We start from the raw sequence: 20,570 nt of genomic DNA on the forward strand, positions 1-20,570 counted from the left end.
CGAGGGCAGGGCTGGATCTTTTCACTGAAGGCTCTACACATGGGACACATTAGAGACAACGAGCTGAATCAAGTGCAGCTTGGCAATTATAGATGCACAGGGGGCCAGTGATTAACTATGGATGACCTACAGTACAGTGTTTTGAAGCGAGTGCTGCAGGCTGGAGAGCAGCTCCAACCCCTCACCTGTCTCAGTGAGGCAGCAGGCAGAGCAGCACAGCCGCATGTGGCAAGATGGAGTTCATCTGTGCTCTGTACATGACAGGCTGTCCATTATATTACATGTTCATCCCAGTCTGCAAGTTCTCTGGAAGTAATGGACTGTTTATACTGTGATGTTTTCCTACATCAGCAACTGTGATCCATCTTCTTTGTGTGCTCACCAAGAAGCACCAACAGATTAACTCTAATCTCATTGACAGCAGCTAATCTGACTTTGCTTTGAGGCTGTGGTCCACACACAGAGACATCAGCCTGTTAAAGAGAAAGAATTTTGATCTGAGAAGAATAATTAGCAGCACGAGTTTATTTCACATGTCAAGTTTCCAAATTACATCATTTTTATTAAGAAATGTGCAATTTGACAGACAAGTCAGAGCGTGTTCAAGACAGAGCAGCAGCTCAGCTAAAAATGTCAAAGTGACAGATTGGTCCAGAGGGAAACTATTCAAATTTACTGACTGAGCTGCAGTCAGCCCATGTAGGCAGTCATTCATAATGTCCAGACCTGCAGCTCTGCACTTGTCTATGCTGGGTTCAGTCCATGATGGAGCAGCCTTTGACCCGGAGTTCAACCGAGCTGCTTCTTTAACTTCATGAGTAGTGAAATATTTAACCTGTGCAGCTCCAGACTCGACTTCTTTACATTCTTCTTTTTGAATTTATTTGATTTATTAATTATCGACGTGTCTATTTATCTCTAATTATCTAGAAGCTGGGCTGACATTAGCTGAGGCTGCTGCAGGTGGAGTCTGATGTCTCATCTTTAGCTGCACATGCTCTAAGAGGATTTACTCAGACTGAAAGGGATATAAATAAAGAGACAGTTTGATGCTCTTAGAGGCAGTAAAACACTGGTTCTTCACTACTTTTGAATGTTACACTGTAATTAAGGTTTTATCATTTGAAAAACCGACCAACAAGTGATCACTCACTTTAGTTTTCTTTTACTGTCTCACTTTGTGATAAATGCTTTTATCAAAAGCACCATGCTATTCGGGCCTCTCTGTTGCCATGGGGATGATAATGTTGTCCATAAAGAACGTGTAAGTGAACGACACACTGTGAGGCTGGTGACAAGATGTTGTTCAGTGACACGAGCTTTGAAATCAAACAGCAACTCATAATTAACAAATATGATTTACCTCCTCATTCCTGTTCCCTTCAATGAAATGGTTCCTTCCTGCCTGTTTCTCCTCCCCCTCCTCCTCCCTGCATCCTCTGCTGGGAGGAGGTGCAGTAGGGATGAAGAGCGAGGGCAGATCTCATCCATAGAAAATCATGAGCATGTGTTTTCTCCTCTGCTGAAGACTGATATTAACTCCATCGGGGCAGGATCTGTATGTGCAAACATGAGTCCTCGGCTCTGCTCTCAGCCTCGAGCTTGATGTGACGGAGGAAGATCAAACAATGGGACTGATTGGGAGCTGCCCCTGACTTCTGCTCACTGTTTGGACTGTTCTTGATCAGCACTAACACTCAGGTAAACTACGGTTACGCTGTAGAAACTGACTGTTGGTAATTTCACACTGTGACTGTTAGAAAACCACTAAAGTCTGAAGCTGAGCTCAACAAGTCGGAGCTGAAGATCTAATTTTAGCTGATGTAATCTGGGAGAAAAGGATTTGAGTCTCTAAAGAAGAACCACAGTGATTCCACCTATTGGCTAGGATGAGTGTAAAGAGTATAACTGGAACTGAAGTACCTGAAGTTCACTGTGTATATGTGCAAACCTGTTAATACAGTAGCACTAAAAATCAAAATCTATCAAATCTACTTTACGATACAAACACACTTACACTGTGGTGGATGAAGTACTCTGAATATAAGAACCTTGCAATATAAGTCCTGCATTCAAAATGTTATTCAAGTAAAAGTCCAGAAAATAAAAATACTCTTACTAGTCAATACAGAATTCCTTATGTCACATTGATGAATATTAATATTTTGTGTTATTATGTATTATGTTTTGGCTGTAAATTGGTTAGCCCTCTTCCAGCTACATGCAAATCAGCAGCTCTTTATTGAGAGTCCAGATCTTGTTTCATCGATTGGGCTCCAGGTTTGCGAACACCTGACTCCAGCTGATGTTTTGCTTCCTCCAGCATCCACAAAAAGTGACTGATTGATCAGCTTAGAAATATTGTGTTATTGTGATATTTGCCACTTTGAGAAAGCAGAAAACCAGGAAACTGAGATTCACTTAGTTATTTATAAAAAGTCATTGTGACTGTGACGTCATCTAACTATCCTGCTCTCTGTCTCCAGGATGATGGACATAGAGGATCAGACATCTCTGGTGGGGACAGGCCTTGTGTCCAGGTGAGTCACACTAATTACTCTCACACTCAAATAGTGTACAGTGATAGGAGCTGATGTTAAATTGAGTGTAGTGCCCGGGCAGGTAAATCTCAGGTGCACGATCCACAGCTGTTGTCATGCCCACGTTTTCCTGCACAGCATCAGCTGATGAACTAACATGGACATTTTGATGTGTCTTCCAGGCTGTTCGCGATGCTGAAGTTTTGGGGGAGCAGTGTTGGTCCCGCAGAGTCCAGCGTCAGATGGCACGGGACGGAGGACAACACGAGGAGCAGACGAAGGTGAGCTGGACGCCTGCAGCAAACAGTGTTTGGAGGAACACACTTAACAAACTGTTCATCAGACAGATATTGTGATGGTATATTCAAAGTCATGCAGTGTTTTCTTTCCTCTTGCAGTGATGGTCAGTGGCTCCTTGCTGAGCAGAACATGAACAACTGCAACAACAATGATGGGTAATTTGATTTATGGTTGTTCTCTGTGATCCTGCTGTTTAACCAATTAGTTCAGACGGTTCGCCGATAAGATTTGAACACATCTTCTCATTCAATAGTTTTTCTCTACACTATGATACTGAAACAAAGCAAAAATACTGTGGATTTCATATTTGAGATCTGAGTTTAGATGTCTTGATGTACTTTCACCAATATTAGCCAGCTTCATTTAGTACAACATAGTGAAATAGTTTTCAGGTGCCTTAGTTAAATTTCTAGGATTCTTAATGTAATGTCTTTAAAAACATGATCATAAAGAGACAGATCTAATCCTGGTGACACTAGTTATGATGATTTACTTGGAATTCAAAGCACATTTAAAGACACAATATGTAACTTTTGCAAATGAAGCTTGCTCTAGTGTAAGACTTCCTCCCCACTCTGTCCTGCCGGACTATGACAGCATAAGAAATTGAAAATGTGGTATGAGAGTGTGAACAGACCACACAGTGAAGGACAAGCAGCCAACAAGTGCTCAGTATAAGTGGGAACTCCTTTGAGGCAGTGGAAAAAACGGAGCAGGGAATGATCTCATGAGGGTGACTGCGAAAATCACAGTGGCGTACAAAGCTGTCACCAAAGCAAAAGACGGCCAGGTTGTTTACTTTGAAGGTAATATTCAAAACAAATTTGTTTTGTTTACATTGTGAGTTACTTACTGCATAACTCCATTCAGCTTAGCAACATAATTTCCACTTTGTGTAGGTCAAACTTTTCAATGAAGGTGAAATGGTACAATTTCACCTTACAAATGTAAAGCTACTAGAAAAAATAAGTCGACCGTTTTTATTAGAATGAGCAGCAAAAACATGACATGACTTAATTTAACACGTATTACAGCCACACAGAGAGGTGCTATCATGAATAGAAATATAAACAAAATATCTAAGCAGAGTTTTACCCTCCAAACAATGCATGCTGGGAAGTCGACTAGTTTTGATCTTTAATCAGTGAGTTAAGTGAATTTTTAGAAGTTGATTCCACTCATTTAACTGAGTCACAATCACTCAAGTGAGCTTTTAAAAACTAGACAATTAAGCAGAAATTAATAAAATGTACATATTCTAATTAAGTTCACTACAAAACTAGTTGATTTCACTACTAAATGTGACTCTAGAAATATAAATATGACTGTTTTACACTGAACTGTACAGTATGTACTGTAGGGTCTTAACCTTCCAATGTAAAGTTATTTTTGTTGTAATTTAGTATTATTCAAATGAAGTGAGAGAGATTAGAACCAATTACATCTCTTAAAGGAAAAATACTCTACCTTTCAGTCCAACGCTCGTGAAAAGCTGTTACTTTACATCATCCTCCTGCGGATCACATTGCTGATGTCAGTTTAACTCAGTGAGGTCAGAGCACTGTAAGTCCTGTAACCTGACCCACAGCGCCCTCTGCAGGCGCTCTGACACTACTGCATGACAGAGAGATGAAACAGGTTCAGCTCACCGGCCTCTCTTTATGGACGTTCACAGCAAAAAGGACGAGAAGAAAGAGGAGAAGAAAGAGGAACCCAAAAAGGACGAGAAGAAAGAGGAGAAGAAAGAGGAACCCAAAAAAGACGAGAAGAAAGATGACAAGAAAGACGATAAAAAGGAAGAACCGTAAGTACCACTTTGTATTTTTTGGAGATATACCTTTCCATCAAATGGGAAAATTGTGAGCTGAATATGTGTTTCTGCTTTTCTCGTTCAGAAAGGAAGTGTGGATCATGGACCCTGCCACAGATATGTACTACTACTGGCTGTGCACAATATCCATCCCGGTGTTCTACAACCTGATGTTGCTGGTGGCCAGGTGGGAATTCATCACCCATTGGGTTTCTTCTTATTGTTGCTTCCAGTGTCTTCATCATGTTTTTTCTTTGTAGGTCTTGTTTTAATCAGCTGCAGCTTTTGAATCTCACCGTGTGGTTGGTTTTGGACTACACTTCAGATGCCCTCTACTTAGCTGACACCTTTGTGAGAGCCAGGACAGGTCAGTGAAGGGATCTTGGCTGAATGTGTGAAGTGAAACTAGACGATATATTGATCATTTCCATATGTGTCAACAGGTTTCCTGGAGCAAGGACTTCTTGTAAGGGATGCAAAGGTCCTGAAAGAGAAGTACATGAAGACACGCCAGTTTAAATTAGACATCCTATCAGTGATTCCCACTGACATCGTATTCCTCTACATTGGAGTTGACAACCCAGAGTGGAGGTTCAACCGCCTCTTCAAGTTGACCCGACTCTTCGAGTTCTTTGATCGGACTGAAACTCGAACCAATTTCCCCAACATCTTCCGAATCGCTAATCTTGTCCTTTACATTATCATCATTATCCACTGGAATGGCTGCCTTTTCTTTGCCATCTCCAGGATGATTGGCTTTGGCTCAGACACTTGGGTATATCCGAGCACGAAGAATCCTGATTTTGCTCGCCTATCCAGACAGTACATCTACTGTTTTTACTGGTCTACTCTGACCCTGACCACCATCGGTGAGACACCACCCCCGGTCCAAGACTCTGAATACTTTTTCGTGGTAGCTGACTTCCTCACTGGGGTTCTGATCTTTGCTACAATTGTGGGTAATGTTGGTGCCATGATTTCCAACATGAATGCTGGACGTGTAGAGTTCCAGGCTAAGATCGACTCAATCAAGCAGTACATGCAATTTCGGAAGGTCAGTAAAGAGCTGGAGACGAGGGTGGTGAAGTGGTTTGACTACCTTTGGACGGAGGAGAAAACCTGTGATGAGAAGCTGGTGCTGAAGAACTTGCCAGACAAGCTAAAGGCCGAGATAGCCATCAACGTACATCTGGAGACCCTCGCAAAAGTGCGCATCTTTCAAGACTGTGAAGCAGGTTTGCTTATTGAGTTGGTCCTTAAGCTTCAGCCTCAAGTCTTCAGTCCAGGCGACTACATCTGTAAGAAGGGGGACATTGGCAGGGAAATGTATATTATAAAGGAAGGAAAGCTGGCAGTTGTAGCAGATGATGGGGTTACCCAGTTTGTGGTTCTCAGTGATGGGGCATATTTTGGAGAAATCAGCATCCTTGGTATTAAGGGTAGTAAAGCAGGGAACCGAAGAACGGCCAACATCCGAAGTGTGGGCTACTCGGATCTATTTGCCCTGTCCAAAGACGACCTGATGGAGGCACTCGTTGAGTATCCCGATGCTAAATATGCATTGGAAGAGAAAGGAAGGGCCATCCTGATGAAGGATAACCTTATAGACGAGTCTCTGGTCTCTGCCACCGATGCCAAAGACTTGGAGGACAAAGTCAACCAGATCGAAAGCAGTTTTGAGATCATGTCAGCCAAACTGAGAAAGATGACAAGCCAGTATGAAGCCTCCCAGCGCAAACTGAAGCAGAGACTCACAAATATGTCGAACCAGGTGCGAACGCTCAGAACAGACAATGACTAGAGGTGGGCCTCAGGATTTATGTAACACAACATCTGAACAGCAGCTGGACAGTGACTGACCTCCATTTATTATTCCCATGCAAACGTAGAGTTGCCTTGAAAGTCTTATATTCTTATAGTCGAGTGGCTCAGTCCTTTGTGAGTACAAACTGAACTGTGTTCCTCCTGAGATAGTAGAGTGTTTAGAACTCAGGACAGATTCTCTGTCTTGTTTACTTGTCCTTTAAAAACATATTGTACGATTTACACCATTGTTTATTTTATACTGTTGTATATAGGTGAGCTGTTTGTGTGATGCAACTGAGAAATCTGAGACTTATTCTACTTAAAAAAGCATTCTAGTATCGTGGAACAATATATATCATTTTTATTTCTTAGTGCCCTCTTCATTCCTGTAATAAAAGTGATTTTAATCATGCTCAGCCTTAGCAAAAATTAGGTTATAATATTTACAGTTAACAATATTTTCCACTAAACTCTAAACTGATAAATTTACACTTAAATCAAATCTTTTTAGTCTCATTTCAAAGTCACTGTGATGTGTCAGAGCCAAATATTGACATAAAAATGACAAAAATCATTTCATACTGTTTTTCTATTTCATATGTAGCATGATTTAAAAGCAGAACTAAGGATATAAAGTGACTAGTCACTGTAAATAGAGAAGGATCTTCCTGCTGATGTAAAAATGCTCTGCAGTGAAAATTTCTTTTGCTTTTAATGTTCACTGTAAAAGATTAATGAATGGTTTTATTGTAAACATAATTCTTATTAGACCCAAAAACAATAAATACTGAGCGTGTAACCACAAAGCGTTGCTTTACTTTCAGGCTGGGTGAAAGGTTTAGATTGTGATAAATCATTTAGAAAATAAAATGTAAGTCAACATTATTTATTGGACTTTAATTACAGAGAAAGGTTTCATCATTAAATCTTCACTGCGTCTTGTTTTCTGGTCACTGTGATGTTTGATGGCAGAGGTGAACTGTACAAGGAAAGTTTCTCTGAGCTCACCTTTAAATGTGAAGATGTGCAGCCGAGCACGATTTGCAGAAGCAGATCTCAGTCGCAAAGATGATAATATAAAAAGATAATAACTGACACACAGACCACGGGACCACAGACCAGAACGGGCATCATGGTGATGTAGCAGTTAAACTGTGAAACTTAAACTTAAAATATGAAAGAGACAGAGCTACATATGTCATCTTTTAGAAACCACATGATAAAGTTTATTTCCCGAAGCATAATTCATTTTAAATGTTTTAGTACGGGACTGTCTTCAAGAATATGTTTAAGTGCATAGTTGCTAGAATATCTCTAACAAATAGTTTTTAAATTTGGACTTTCTATGTGAAGACTACCGACTCTGATTCACACTGCTCTAGTTGGAATTACTACAAAATGAATAATATTGCTACAGATATTTATTTCCCACCACAGGGTTTATTAATTTATCCTTAGTTCAGATTTTCTGTTTGGTTAATAAACCCAGCTGACATCATCAACAGTTTTGAAATACAGATGACCTACACTCTGTACTGTCCCTGAATGCAGCACACCAGGTGCTAAATCGTTTATATGCAGTTAGGTCCAGAAGTATTTGGACAGTGATGGAGTTTTTATGATTTTTAGTGATGCAGTCAGCTCCAGACTGACTGCAAAGGATTCTCATCCAAGTATTGGATGATGATTGAATTACAGAATTATTGTTTTATTGGCAATTGTGTCACTTTGTCTAAATAATTTTGTGCCCGTGATAGTGTGTAATTGCTAATTGTAACTCCTAAATGGTAAGTGCAATATATTTGTGAAACCCTTTAAACTGAAGGTTAAAGTCTACACTTTGAAGACGTCATAATTGTTTTATTTCAAATCCATTGTGGAGGTGTGTAAAGGCAAATTCATGAAAACTCTCACTGTCCAGAAGAGTATACTTCTGGACCTAACTGTAGAACGTTAATTTAAAACTTGTAGATAATACACTAATGGTAAAACAAAATATCATTTATATCACCATGGAAGAGGTGGATGCCTCTAACACAGCGTGGGGTTTCGATTCCGTCTTCCAGAACCGTGATTTGAGACGGTGGACATTTGTGATTCTAGAGGGCGGCCGGGCCAGTGGTGGTGGGTGGCAGTAGCTGGTTCAAGACCACACCAGAAACCACGTGGGTCAGATTAGTTTCCAAGACAACAAAGGACCTGTGGAATTCAATCAGGATTTAAGACGATGCGAGTTGGAAAAAAGCAGTCATCTTTATTGAGCATGTTTTCACAACACTTGATACTTTAGCCTTTCGTCAGATTGTATATTCGAGAATGGAACTGTTGAGTCAAACCAATTTATGAAAACTGCTTCCCTTTCCAAGGTCAGGTTGACCTTTCACCTTCCACCTTCACTAGGCTCTAGAGCCCTTTCACATGTCCAGGTGAGCAGCATCTTTAGCATTACAAAAAAAACAGAGGTACAAATTAACATGAAACAGCTGAAACTAGACAGGGGCTCGATAACAGTTGTAAGTAATCCATTACCTTTGTTTTACTCTTCCACACAGTATAACGATGTGGCCTAGACTGTTAATCACAAACACACTGTATACTGTAGTGACTCTACAACACAGTCCAGTGTTTGTCTACAATTTTCAGGCACGCCTCGTATTAACCAAAGTCACTCCAACGAAGACTAAAACAAGCAGTGAGAGGTTCCCTCCAACATAATTTCGCCCAGGTCCGAGTGAAAATAAGAGCAACGGAGCACAAAGAATGGCTCAGGGCTGCTGTGTACCGCGGCGTGCTGAGCACCGTGCTCGCTTTAGTGGCGTATTGTGGGCTGAGCAGAGTTTCAAGACACTAGCTTCAAGAGCTCCTATGAGCTACCACTGCTGAAATCCCCGCGACGCCACAGAACATCCACTCTGAACAACTGGTCAGCGACCATCACACCGTCGTAGCCCTGGACCCCCGTCACCACTCTACTATGTTCTGTCTGATTGTTTTTTTTAAATAACTAGGGTCTTGACAAAAAAATAGAACATGTTTTTTCTAATTTTGAGGAGCTTTCATTCACATCTCTTGTTCAGGTGTTATTACATGATCAGTGACGATCAGTGACGTATGACGAATGGTAACTGCTCCGATGTTCTCCTTGATCTTTCTCCAGATGGCTACTGGCGCCTGGTCCGTGACCTTCTGAACTTCTCGTGTGCTTAATGGGTTCGTTCAATGATAAACTAAACAGCAGGAGAAACACCACGGAGGACATCGCTCAGCTGTCACCATCTCCCCCTGTGTATAACCACTTGGTGTCCCTTATGTTGCATAAACCCATAAATCACAAGCGTCATTTATTGAAGGACAATGAGATGTGCCTGAAAGCTCAGAAAAGCTAATAAGCAGCCATTTTCTCTCCATCGCTGTTTAGAATGGATATTTTATATTTGTAACGACCAGTATCAAACGTATGCTACAGTTTTTTGTTTTCTTAAATTTCTTTGCAAAAATGAGCTGACGACTATAACGTTGCTCATCAAACCTTAATTTTAATTATTTTATTAATTAAGTTAATTGAATTATATCAGTTTAAAGCAAATATTTAGCTTTTTTTATTTTCAACTAACATAATTCAAGTCATGTCACCTAAACCCTTGAGTTTTATTAATACGATTAATTAAAGTTAAAATTTTTTACCAGCATTGACCTGACACGTCAACTCTAGAATCTGCACAATGCAATGAGGTGACATTTAACCGACCGTGGTTTGGATAATGTGGTTAACTGTGAATCGTGGTCAAAACTACAAAAGACCCCAGTTGTTTAAAAACAAATACATTTTAAGCCAGTGAACTGAGTCTGTGCGCAAGAACATGATGTAAGTCCTTTACAATGACAGCCAGATTTAGCTGAACAAAAACAGAATTATAAAAAAGAAAATAGAAAACATCTGCCTGTTCTGTAGGGGGATGATTTCACAGTTCATACTCCAATTGCTGTTTATCAAAAAAGCACAATCAAACATTATCTGTTAGACATTTCCATGGGCAGTGGTTATGCCTGTTTTCACTCACTGAATCTACTCTAAATCTGATCATAGTGATGCGTCAGAGGTATGTGGCTCCCGGACCTGTTTTGATTAGCTTGGATCAACAGACTAGAAGCAGTTGGGACACAGTCGACCTCTCCTCTGTGAATACATGAAACTAAAATATACAACGTGACAGGTTTTCTTTTCCAAAAGTGTGTTTGTGACAGCCTCCAGTCTTTCTCTGTAAATGTATGTTCTCGTGTTAAAGCGGATCCCAGACCAGGTTTTCTCTGAATTCTTTGTATCACTATCAGTGATAAGTATTTAGCCGTTAGCGTTCACATCAAACCACTGATTATTCGCACCTAATGCTAACGGTTGACCAACAGAGAACCGGTTTGGTTCCAGAGAACACAGAACCACAGTCTTGCATCCGGTTTTCACTGTGAACCAGAATTCTAGGTTCTGAACCAAACAACTTTTTTATTGCAATGCCCAGAAACCAGTTTATGAATAAGAACTGAATCGATTCTCTGTTGGTCAGAGAGCACTGTCCGAGACCAGGTGACGCTGGATTCCACATCCGACGTTAACAATCACTTTGTTCAGATTGTTCTGATCCTGCTGTTCTCATCACAGTGCCACCCAGCCAACACTTAACAACAGGTGTAACCACAGCCTGAGGTTTCAATCCAATGGGGGAAAGATTACAAGGTACCAAGGCTTTGTCCGTGAGGATGAGAAGGTTTGAGACACTTTATTTTTTAGTCCACACTGCCCTCCTGACTCTACATGTGGAGGTTCCAGATAAACTGAGCGTGTGCCATCTATTCACACAAGACTAAGCCTGAAGTAGACAACACAAAGTGCTTACTGGGGTTTTCACCTATCAACTGACAGTCAGGTTGGCACAAGAAGAGCTCTACGTCTATCTGAGGACATCATCAGTGACTGGTCTACATGCGTACAACCTCCGAAACGTTATTCCAAACTGTACTGATACATAAATACTGTTTTTATTTAGAATCCTCGACACAGGAAGACATGGAAATAAAATGCTTCAAACAATCATGGCAACCTGCGGCCAGAAAACAAACATTCGGAAAATGTCTAAGTGCACTTACACAGCTCTGACAAGATTAGAGTCTAAGCCCCCTGACTCTCCACGAAAGGAAAGAAACTAAAATAAAAATAAAAGGCCCAAAATAAAAGAGAAAAACCAGCTGTTTGACAATGTGCCGTTTCGGACCAAATGATTTTCCAAATGCTTACCTTGATCAAAATGTGGGCTTGGCAGAAACAAGCCATGGTTGGGAGTGGAGTGGACAGCTCTTTTTTTTTTTCCAGTGAGGAGTACAATCAAGTCTACTCTAAATCTAGATTTTGTGTGAATCAGTTCAGAGCTACGTTATCGCCTTTTTGTTCAATACATGGGCTTCATGTTGACTTGTTAATGCTTCATCCCAAATTTACATTTTCAACACTAACCCCCCCTCTCTCTTTCCCCAAGTTGGGAAACTTCCACAACAGGCAGGCATGAAAAATAACCCATTTAACCTTAAAATAAATAATAAGGAAAATGATCCTCTCTGTACATAGAAAAAAAACAAAGAAGAAGGGGAGGCTGCCGCACATTCACATCATGTGGATGTGGGGGTGGGTAGTTTGATCAGAAGGTCTCTGTGCTCACTCTGACTGACGTGGGATGATGCAGGCACAGTAGAAGAACTACTAGAGCGCTCTGTTGGGACCGTTTCTCGTCTTTCATTATTGACTTGCTTTTCCTACAAACATACTCTGCTCTGTCTTTTGTCACCTTCTAGATTTTGTCTGGTAAAGGAAGGGCGGGGAGGGGGGGTGGGTTTGATGGGCTTTCTGAGAAGGAGTCTGTTCGCTGTGTGTTTGGAGCAGGGGCTCAGAGCATGCCAAACCCTTTGGCATAGGTGATGGCTTTCAGCAGTCTCTCCCTCAGCTTCTCCTTGCTGCTGTACTCGGGCAGCAGCAGCACATTAAAGCAAGTGTGAGATGTTGGTAACCTGCCAAGACAGAACAAACACACATCAAGAGTTTCCCATTGATTACCACTAATTACCTAGACCAGTAATTCATCCTGCAACAGTTTTATAACAGAAATGATTTTTACGCTTCTCTTACATTAAATATCTATTTGTAGTCCACATAACTTCTTTAAGTCTACAGTCATTAATATTGTAAATCCACACTTTGGCACAGACCTGAGCGTTAGCAGCTTTGCCGTTTAGTGAGCACTAAAGGTTGTTGCTAATCAAAATGTTGAGTTATGATAAGTCAAAACGAAGCTAATGGTCAATCGGACAATGATCTTTAAATTATTTAATGACTTCTACACTACAGCTTCCACTGTAGCTGATGCAGCCTCCTTAAACACTGCACTGTTTCTATGACATCGTACAAAAGCTCTGGTTGTTCAAAGTGAGTGAATTCTACCTAGTTCAGCTTCAGGGCAGGTTTAGTGCTGCCTTCCTAAAGAATCCTGAGCACATCACAGGCAGAGCTGAGGAGCTGCAGTGTGATCACAGGGAGCTCACCTGTCTGTGTCGGGGCCGTTCTTGGCAATGATCATCTTCAGCTTGCCCAGCCCACCCACGGGTGCTCTGTCAGTGCCGGTGGTGAACTGCAGGAAGAGGCGCTTCTGCTCCTCACCGAATGAGTGCAATGTCTCCCAAAACTCCCTGCGATGCAAACACACACCCCAAGCAGTCAGAGTGAGTGAGTGAGTGTGAGTGTGTGTGTGAGCAGAATTGATACCAATCAATCAACACATGATTGGTAAAAATACATTTCTTACTTGATGATTCGAGAATCTCTGTTGTAACCGCCGTCGTATTCGGTTGTTTCTTCAAGTGCTAGGAAGTCCAGGTTCTGTGGTGTGTGACAGTCAAAACATGAATAACGATGAAGGATTTGAACAAATTTAAACAATTTTCTAACATATACGAATGTGTGTAATTCATCTCACCCTGCTTCCACAAATGAGCAGCTCGATTTCCTCTGGTCTGAACAGGTATTTGAGCGGCGACTCGTTGGTGACCATGTGGAAACCTCTCCTAAACGCTTTGAACTGCTTCTCCACACTCTTGTTCAGCATGTAGTCAGCATACTGGGCCACAAACTCCTGCACAAACACACATCCACCAATGTCACAACAAAAATAAGACCCATGTTTCAACCACCTATTAATAATTAACAAGTTATTAACAATATTGCTGTATCATTACGAAGTGCTTGGGCTGTAAGTCACTGTAAACATCAAGCTACTGTCCTGCTGAAACACACAGTGAGCTAACATTAGCAATTTGTGTATGACTGCACCTTAGATGGTGTTTTTTTTAATCCAACATCTGTGGTTGATGTGTTGTGGCATGTTATATGATCTCTCCAGAAATGTGGACCTGTCTTCGCTGCTTTGACAACTTACCTCGTACTCTGTGTTTGGCTCACCTTTCTGTTTTCATTGGTGACTGGAATCTTGTCCCCATTTTCCCTTAAATCGTACATGAGTGGGTTCCCAAACAGGTCTGTCTGAGAAATCTGGAAAGTGATCATCATGTCATCTTCCACGTTGCCCTCGTACTCCAGCAGCTCCTTCAGACTCTGGTACAAAACCTTCCCAACACAGTCAGATATCACGTTTAACACTGAGTAACAAACCTGGCTGCTCAAAAATAACCTTCCTGCAGCAGAACATCACCATCACCCAGTGACAGTGTCACAACAACAGTGTTCTAAGTGGAAAGGTCTCTAAATCATTTTTAAATGATGTCTAGAGCTAAAGAGAAATCAGAACATTTAGTGAGGTGGTTCATACCGGGTTGGCATCGGCCAAATCCCTGAAAGTTCCTTTCTTGCCCATGAGCTTCCTGTAGACCACCATAGGGAAGTGGACGTCGAGGATACAGTTGTTGTAGATAGCCAGACCAAGAACGATGCCGATCAGAGTGTACTGGCCTTCGTTTTCAAATGATGATGGGTTGAACCAGAACAGTTTGGTACCCTCATCATATGTGAACATGCCTGAACAAAGAAAAAAATGACATGAAAAACATTCATTATTAAATATTTTTAGTCATTTTACTCATTTTCATTGTTCTTGTGAATGTAAACTGATTAAAGCACCAGTAATCCTTTATCTTGAGGGAAAAACTAAGAAATCTTTATAGTTCATAAAACCACTCAATTGTTCAGACTCCAGAATAGAGAGTCACAATCAAGTTACAAAAACTGTGGCTCATTTACAGGCATATATATAATTTATATACAAGTTTAACCTGTACAAAGGGTGTGTGCTCCTGACAGAAAAAAAGATGCCAGATACTTTCAGGGATTTTGTAAATGATGGTCATTGGGCAATACTGACAAAATGTGAAACATTCTGCTGTTTATATGCCAGACTGAAATATTTGAAATCAGCGTCTTTGGTTTATAGGATTAATTTCTTTCACAGGTTTCAATTATGACTGTGTATTGGACTGTTTTTGTTTTTTGTTTGTTTTTTTATGAGAGACTTCTGAACTGTGAATAACATTTTATATAAGTTTCCTTTCGCAAAAGTTTTAAGTGGACAGAAGTGTCCCATTCAATCAAGTGGGTCCTCGTGTACAATACTACTGAATATGATGACTTTTGTTTCAGACTCGACACAGACAAGCTGCGAATCAAACTTAAAAACGTTCATTAATCATCTAAACCACGTTTTTAAGGGTCATTGGGGTGCTGGAGCTGAGTTACGGTTAGCAGATTATCTCACGGCTCACAGCTGTTCACACTCACTCACACCTAATTTAAAGTTACAAAAAGCCTGTCCCAAGATTGAGCACAAAAAAAAGAGTACTGAGTTAAAATATCAGTGGTACCGTGACGTTTTGATAATACTTGTAAACAAAGACTGATTCCTGTCCATATCCGTGCTCCTACTGATTCATCTCCACTAACAAAAAGCAGACACTTCACAGAAATATGTTATATACACGTGGTCCATCGCCACTGTAGATAGATGATTACATCCGAACAACCACACTGCTCCCTCCCTCATATACAGGCAGAAAAAGGTCTGTCATGAAATCTATTTTTGCTCTGTGCGTATGTTTATTTGACCGATCTTTTAGGAGCTCATTATGCATTTTGGTGAATGTGTCTTGTGTAATGAAAAGACGTACAATAAACATAATTACTTCAGCAAACAAACATGAAGAAAAACTCAATTTTCAGATGTTAATGCACTTTTTACTTCATGAAATAAAAAACCCTATCAAAATCTTGGCAAAAATGTATGTATGTATATATCTATCCAACCAATCACCTAACCAAATGCCTGGGCAGTTACACACTGTCATTTAGCAGAAACTCTCATAAAGATAATCATCGTTTAACAGGCTGGCCTCTGCTCTCACAATTTCCACTGAAGACAACAGGACTGAGGTAGAAAAATCATTTACCAACGAATCTAGAAGTCTTTATGGAATAAGTTATTTGTTTGATATGAGTATAAGCCCTGTGTTTTTTTTACCATAGAGCTGTTGTTGTTTAATGTGCACCATAAAAACAAGAGAAGCAGACTTGTTAAACTGGTGACAGCTGCTGCAGATTTAAGTTTAATACAAGTTTAATGTAGAAAGGTGAGTACAAAGCTGCACATTATATTTCATGATGAACAAAACTCTAGGCTACGCTGTGAATACACAATTTCTACCTACCACAATTTAACCTACATAAATATTATCAATGAGACCTTTCTTCTTCAGCATCTTTATATTTAGAAGACCAACGTTAGTTGTATAGTTGAATATTTGACAGTGCACAGTACTACTTCAGGACATGTGTATTCAAAACAGAGACTTACTTCCTGTTCAACTCTGACAATGACATCCTATGATTTGAGGGAACTAGCTTTGTGATATTTCCATATATAATCTATTCAGTTACCTTGTTGCCTCTTATTTCTGCAATAAAGTTGGGTAGTAAAACATTAATGTACACAATAAGAATGAATCCTACAAATGTAAAAGCTACTGAGCTTTCTTTAAACTGCAGTATAATTAGAGCCTGTAGTGACCATGAATTTTACAGCTTGTTTAAAATGAGTCTCACAGCAGTGTGGTTGTGGTTGTTGTTGTGTGTTCTCTTACCAATATCTGGGTTGAAGATTTCCTCCACCACCAGCTGAAAGAACTCTTTGGAAACGCCTCCTTCATCAACACCTTGCTCTCCTTCAAACTCCACATAGAGCTGCTTCTTCAAGTCTGCAGGATTCTCCATTGCTATCATTTCCAGCTACAGAGATGGAGGGGGAGAGAGAAGTGAGTGCAAGACATCACAAATGAACCACATCTACTTGAAACGGGAATTCAATTCTATGTATGGACTGGGCACACACATACCCTGACCAGAGCATCGTCAATGATGTGGTCTCGGCGCACTTTGAGCCTCAGGTAGGGGTTGAGTTGCTGGCCTTGTACCAAGCTGTAGAGCACAGTGATACGTCGCTCACTGTACATGCGGATGCGGTTGTCATAATACAGACCCAGGTTCTTGGTGACTGCATTCAGGATAAATGGGCAGGTCATGAACGAGAACTTGTTTTCAGTTTCAACCTTAAAGAAAGTGTAGTCCTTGTCCATCTCCAGCACCTCATTCAGAGGCTCATTGACAAACTCCTCAAAAGGTACGAGTGGCCGCCGGCAGTCGTTGGTGCGGATTCCCAACTCCGTCTCCAGTGGATCCACCCGAGGTCCCTTCTTGTTCCGCCGCTCCTCGCCGAGCAGCTCCTGCAAGGTAAGCTCACTGGACTCTGGAATGGGCTCCTCGTCCTCTTCCTCATTGTGCTCAACATCAAGGTCGCCGCCCAGCACGTTTGCATAGTAGATGATCTTCAAACACTTGGTGGCTGCCACCACTGCATCGTCGTCGTTAACAAGGTTCCGGCTGTTGAACTCGTTACTGATCACCTTGTAGGTGATGAGCTGCTGGAACGTCTCGACCATGCGTCGGATCTGCTCTGCGCTGTAGTGTGCCCACAAGCGTGCCAGCTTGGCTTGAGCTGCCAGTGGTAGTTTGCTCATGGCCTTGCAGAACTGTGGGAGCGCGATCTCCAGGTACTCTGGGCTGTGGAGGTTGCTGTTTTCCATCACTATAACGAAGAGGTTCAGGTAGTTTGGGTCACGTGAGTACACATTATGGTATGTCAGGTCGCACTCTACATTCGGTGAGAGGTAGACCAGCGCATTCAGGAAGGCAGCTTCTATCTTCTCATTGGACAGCAAGCGCTCGTAGACCCGTCGCACGGCTTCGATGTCCACTGACACCTCGTCTGGTGCCAGTTTTTGGACATCGTTTTCCCCTGATGAGCCCTCTCCAAGCCTTGATGATGAAGAGGTGGGGGAGTCTTCCTCCATAGCTGTAGCAGAGCAGGCGGCCGCCTCCTTCTCATCCTCATCTTTGTCCTCATCTTTACCTTGAAGGGACTTGAGCTCCTCCTTGGTGTGAGGTTTGGACTTACGGAAGCTCTGCACCAGGCCCTCAGCACTGGAGAACACCCGACCTATTACTCTGATCAGGGGCGAGTAATCCTCCTTCTCTCCACATATTTCCAGGATCTCATACACTTTCTCCTCTGTCAGGTAATTCACATCTACATGCAAAATCACACATTAAATGGTTAAAAACACAAAGACAGATTTAACTCTAAAATTCGTAAACGCAATTTGTGCAAGTCCAACACCAACTCACCTTTGAAATTGTCCCGTACAGAGTTGACATCTTTATGGTTCAGCTTCCTATTGCTGCAGGCTGAGTTGCTGTGAGCGTTGCTCTCCAGGTACGCTGAAGCAGTGCCTTTCTTCGATGGGTGCGGGTCGCATAGCTTAGCATTGACCTTGTACAGCTCCAGGGCTTTGACCGCCGCGGCATTGTTATCCATGCGGTTGAACCCGACTGATGAGGCACACCACGAGTTGGAGCACGACTCATTCCCACAGCCCTCCGTTAACTGGTGGTAATAGCGTTCTATTAGATGTTTGGCAGCTGCTCGCTTCCTGCATTCAGAAGTAAGACATAGTATGTTGTCAGTTGGCTTCGATCAAATGTATTCATCAAAAGTTCCACATGGCTCAAATCAACTTGTGGTAACAAGTAACAGGTATTTCATTCTGTAATTAGCACTCGCTTAGTGTAGTTGGTCATCATAGTGATGCCACATGATACAGTGAAACTGCTGAAACAAACAGAAACAATGGAGGATACTGATAGAATGCCATTGTTGTTTCTTGATGTGTGGTTGTTTGCTAGCAAGGAAACATATTTTGTTTCAGTGGAGATTGAAGGCACAGAAGACAAAAGACAGCATAAAAAAATCAGGATGTTCGGACAAGCTGACTGTAGTTGTGGTAGTAACACTAGACCAAACAGCAGTCTGCAGTGTTTTCATGTGACCTTTTAAATCTCAGCCCACAGAGGTGATACCAAAACAATTACCAGGTATCAGGTACTGGCCACAACATTTGTTCAATGGAAAGCTGCATCAAGTTGGTCCCACACAACTGAAAGAAATACTATTAGTGTAATATGAAATGTATGGTAGAGAGACTTGTTGGCAGTGCTGGTCATGTGAATGTTGCTACACCTTGCATCATGCATTTTGCATTGAATTTTTTTTTTCTTCAATTAATTACAGACTCAGGATGATGGGAAGCACCTCCTTTGAAACAAATCTGAAAATTTCTGCCTTTGTTGTTATTGGTTTTATTTACATTTGAGGAAAAAAACTCAATTAATAGTTTGAATAGCTGCAGCTCTAGCTTTTCTCCACAATGTTCTACCAAACTTGTCAGATTTTTTTGTCACTGTATATAAACAACATTTGCATTTTAAGAAACTGATCTTCAAACTTAGCACTGCAACCAGACAACATGATGGACGGTAACAGTAATGCTGCTTTTTTGGCTCTAGACCCCAGCACTACAGCTCCCCATGAACATCTTATAACAGGGTTGTAACAACAGTCAACAAGGCTGTAAAGGGAAGAACATGAAGCAAGAACAAGAAGTGAGAACCGACAAAACAAGATGTACTGGTGTAGAATATAGAAGCACAGTCTTAAACACAAGCTCACGACCACATCTATGACACAGTTTGAACAAGTTATACTTACATTCGGCTTGCTTCTGGGTTTTCTATTTCAGGCTCCTCGTATTCTCTAATTGAACAACAAATAGCGATTAAACGTCAGCAGAAGAGACAGTTGGCTGCAGTGACATGAACTACATGTCTACTGTATTACTACATTTAAGTAAAATATTTTAACATTTTTGATTTAGTAATTTGGTGAGCTTTAGGTACGTTATAAAAGTGACATGCTAGCTGAGAGGCAACATCAGAGCCGGCGACTTGTTTAAGATTAAAGTCAGCAACTTATATTGTAAATATGCAATGTTAGTCATGAGCGTATTAGAAATAACCATCCAACAAAACCTCAGAGGGGTTAAAGGGTTAGCCAAGCAGGAGAAATGTCAGGAACCTTGACATCCTGACGCTGATTTAGCAAGCTAATATAGCAGAAACTAGCTAGCCCCTGGCCTTATTTCACCTATTATTAATGCACAAACCCGTTTCCAAAGTTAGTAACAATATACATTTTTAATTATCCAATGTTGTTATAAACCTTGCATAAATATACTGAAAATGCAGCACTAGCATCCCCGCAGCTACTAGCTTCGGCTAGCTATCTCTTTCAGTGTTTCCCCTGGCATCCCCGACTCTTTCCTCTAGGCGTCCCCACCTATCGGGTCCTCCTGCTGGGCTAGTCTCGGCCTGTGGTGGCGCACACTCACAGTCCTCCTTCTCGTCGGAATTCATACGAGACTTTATCCTCAGTTGTTTGTTATTCTGTTGTTATTGGTGAATGTATCAAGTCCTCCGCAGGTTGATTTGCAACCTCAGTCGCACGATGGGCTAAGCCTAAACGGGCAACGACGATAGATTTCCTCTTCCAAACTTCATTCACGGCCTTCCTGCTGCAGGATCCTGCCTCTGCCTGAGGTTCGCCGCCATCTTGACTTCACCA

At 41.4% G+C, this 20,570-nt stretch overlaps 2 protein-coding genes across 2 annotated transcripts; one reads left to right on the top strand and one right to left on the bottom strand.

Moving 5' to 3' along the window:
* Positions 1 to 1,480: 1,480 nt before the first annotated feature.
* LOC113164323 (cyclic nucleotide-gated channel cone photoreceptor subunit alpha-like) lies at positions 1,481 to 7,218 on the top strand. The gene is made up of 8 exons (XM_026363574.1): positions 1,481 to 1,701; positions 2,487 to 2,540; positions 2,723 to 2,821; positions 2,939 to 2,995; positions 4,516 to 4,644; positions 4,736 to 4,837; positions 4,911 to 5,017; positions 5,094 to 7,218. Exons 2-8 carry the CDS (start codon positions 2,488 to 2,490, stop codon positions 6,449 to 6,451), a joined length of 1,905 nt encoding a protein of 634 aa, XP_026219359.1. The 5' UTR covers positions 1,481 to 1,701; position 2,487; the 3' UTR covers positions 6,452 to 7,218.
* Positions 7,219 to 8,246: 1,028 nt separating this feature from the next.
* Positions 8,247 to 20,570, bottom strand: LOC113164321 (ubiquitin-protein ligase E3A). Its single transcript, XM_026363572.1, has 11 exons — positions 20,286 to 20,570; positions 19,659 to 19,703; positions 18,239 to 18,543; positions 16,891 to 18,140; positions 16,639 to 16,783; positions 14,322 to 14,527; positions 13,955 to 14,119; positions 13,473 to 13,628; positions 13,302 to 13,375; positions 13,042 to 13,185; positions 8,247 to 12,510 (listed from the first exon to the last, which is right to left on the bottom strand). The coding sequence occupies exons 1-11, from the start codon at positions 20,360 to 20,362 to the stop codon at positions 12,390 to 12,392; spliced, it is 2,688 nt and encodes an 895-aa protein (XP_026219357.1). The 5' UTR covers positions 20,363 to 20,570; the 3' UTR covers positions 8,247 to 12,389.

Source organism: Anabas testudineus, chromosome 2, assembly GCF_900324465.2.
Source record: "Anabas testudineus chromosome 2, fAnaTes1.2, whole genome shotgun sequence".
Classification (NCBI taxonomy): domain Eukaryota; kingdom Metazoa; phylum Chordata; class Actinopteri; order Anabantiformes; family Anabantidae; genus Anabas; species Anabas testudineus.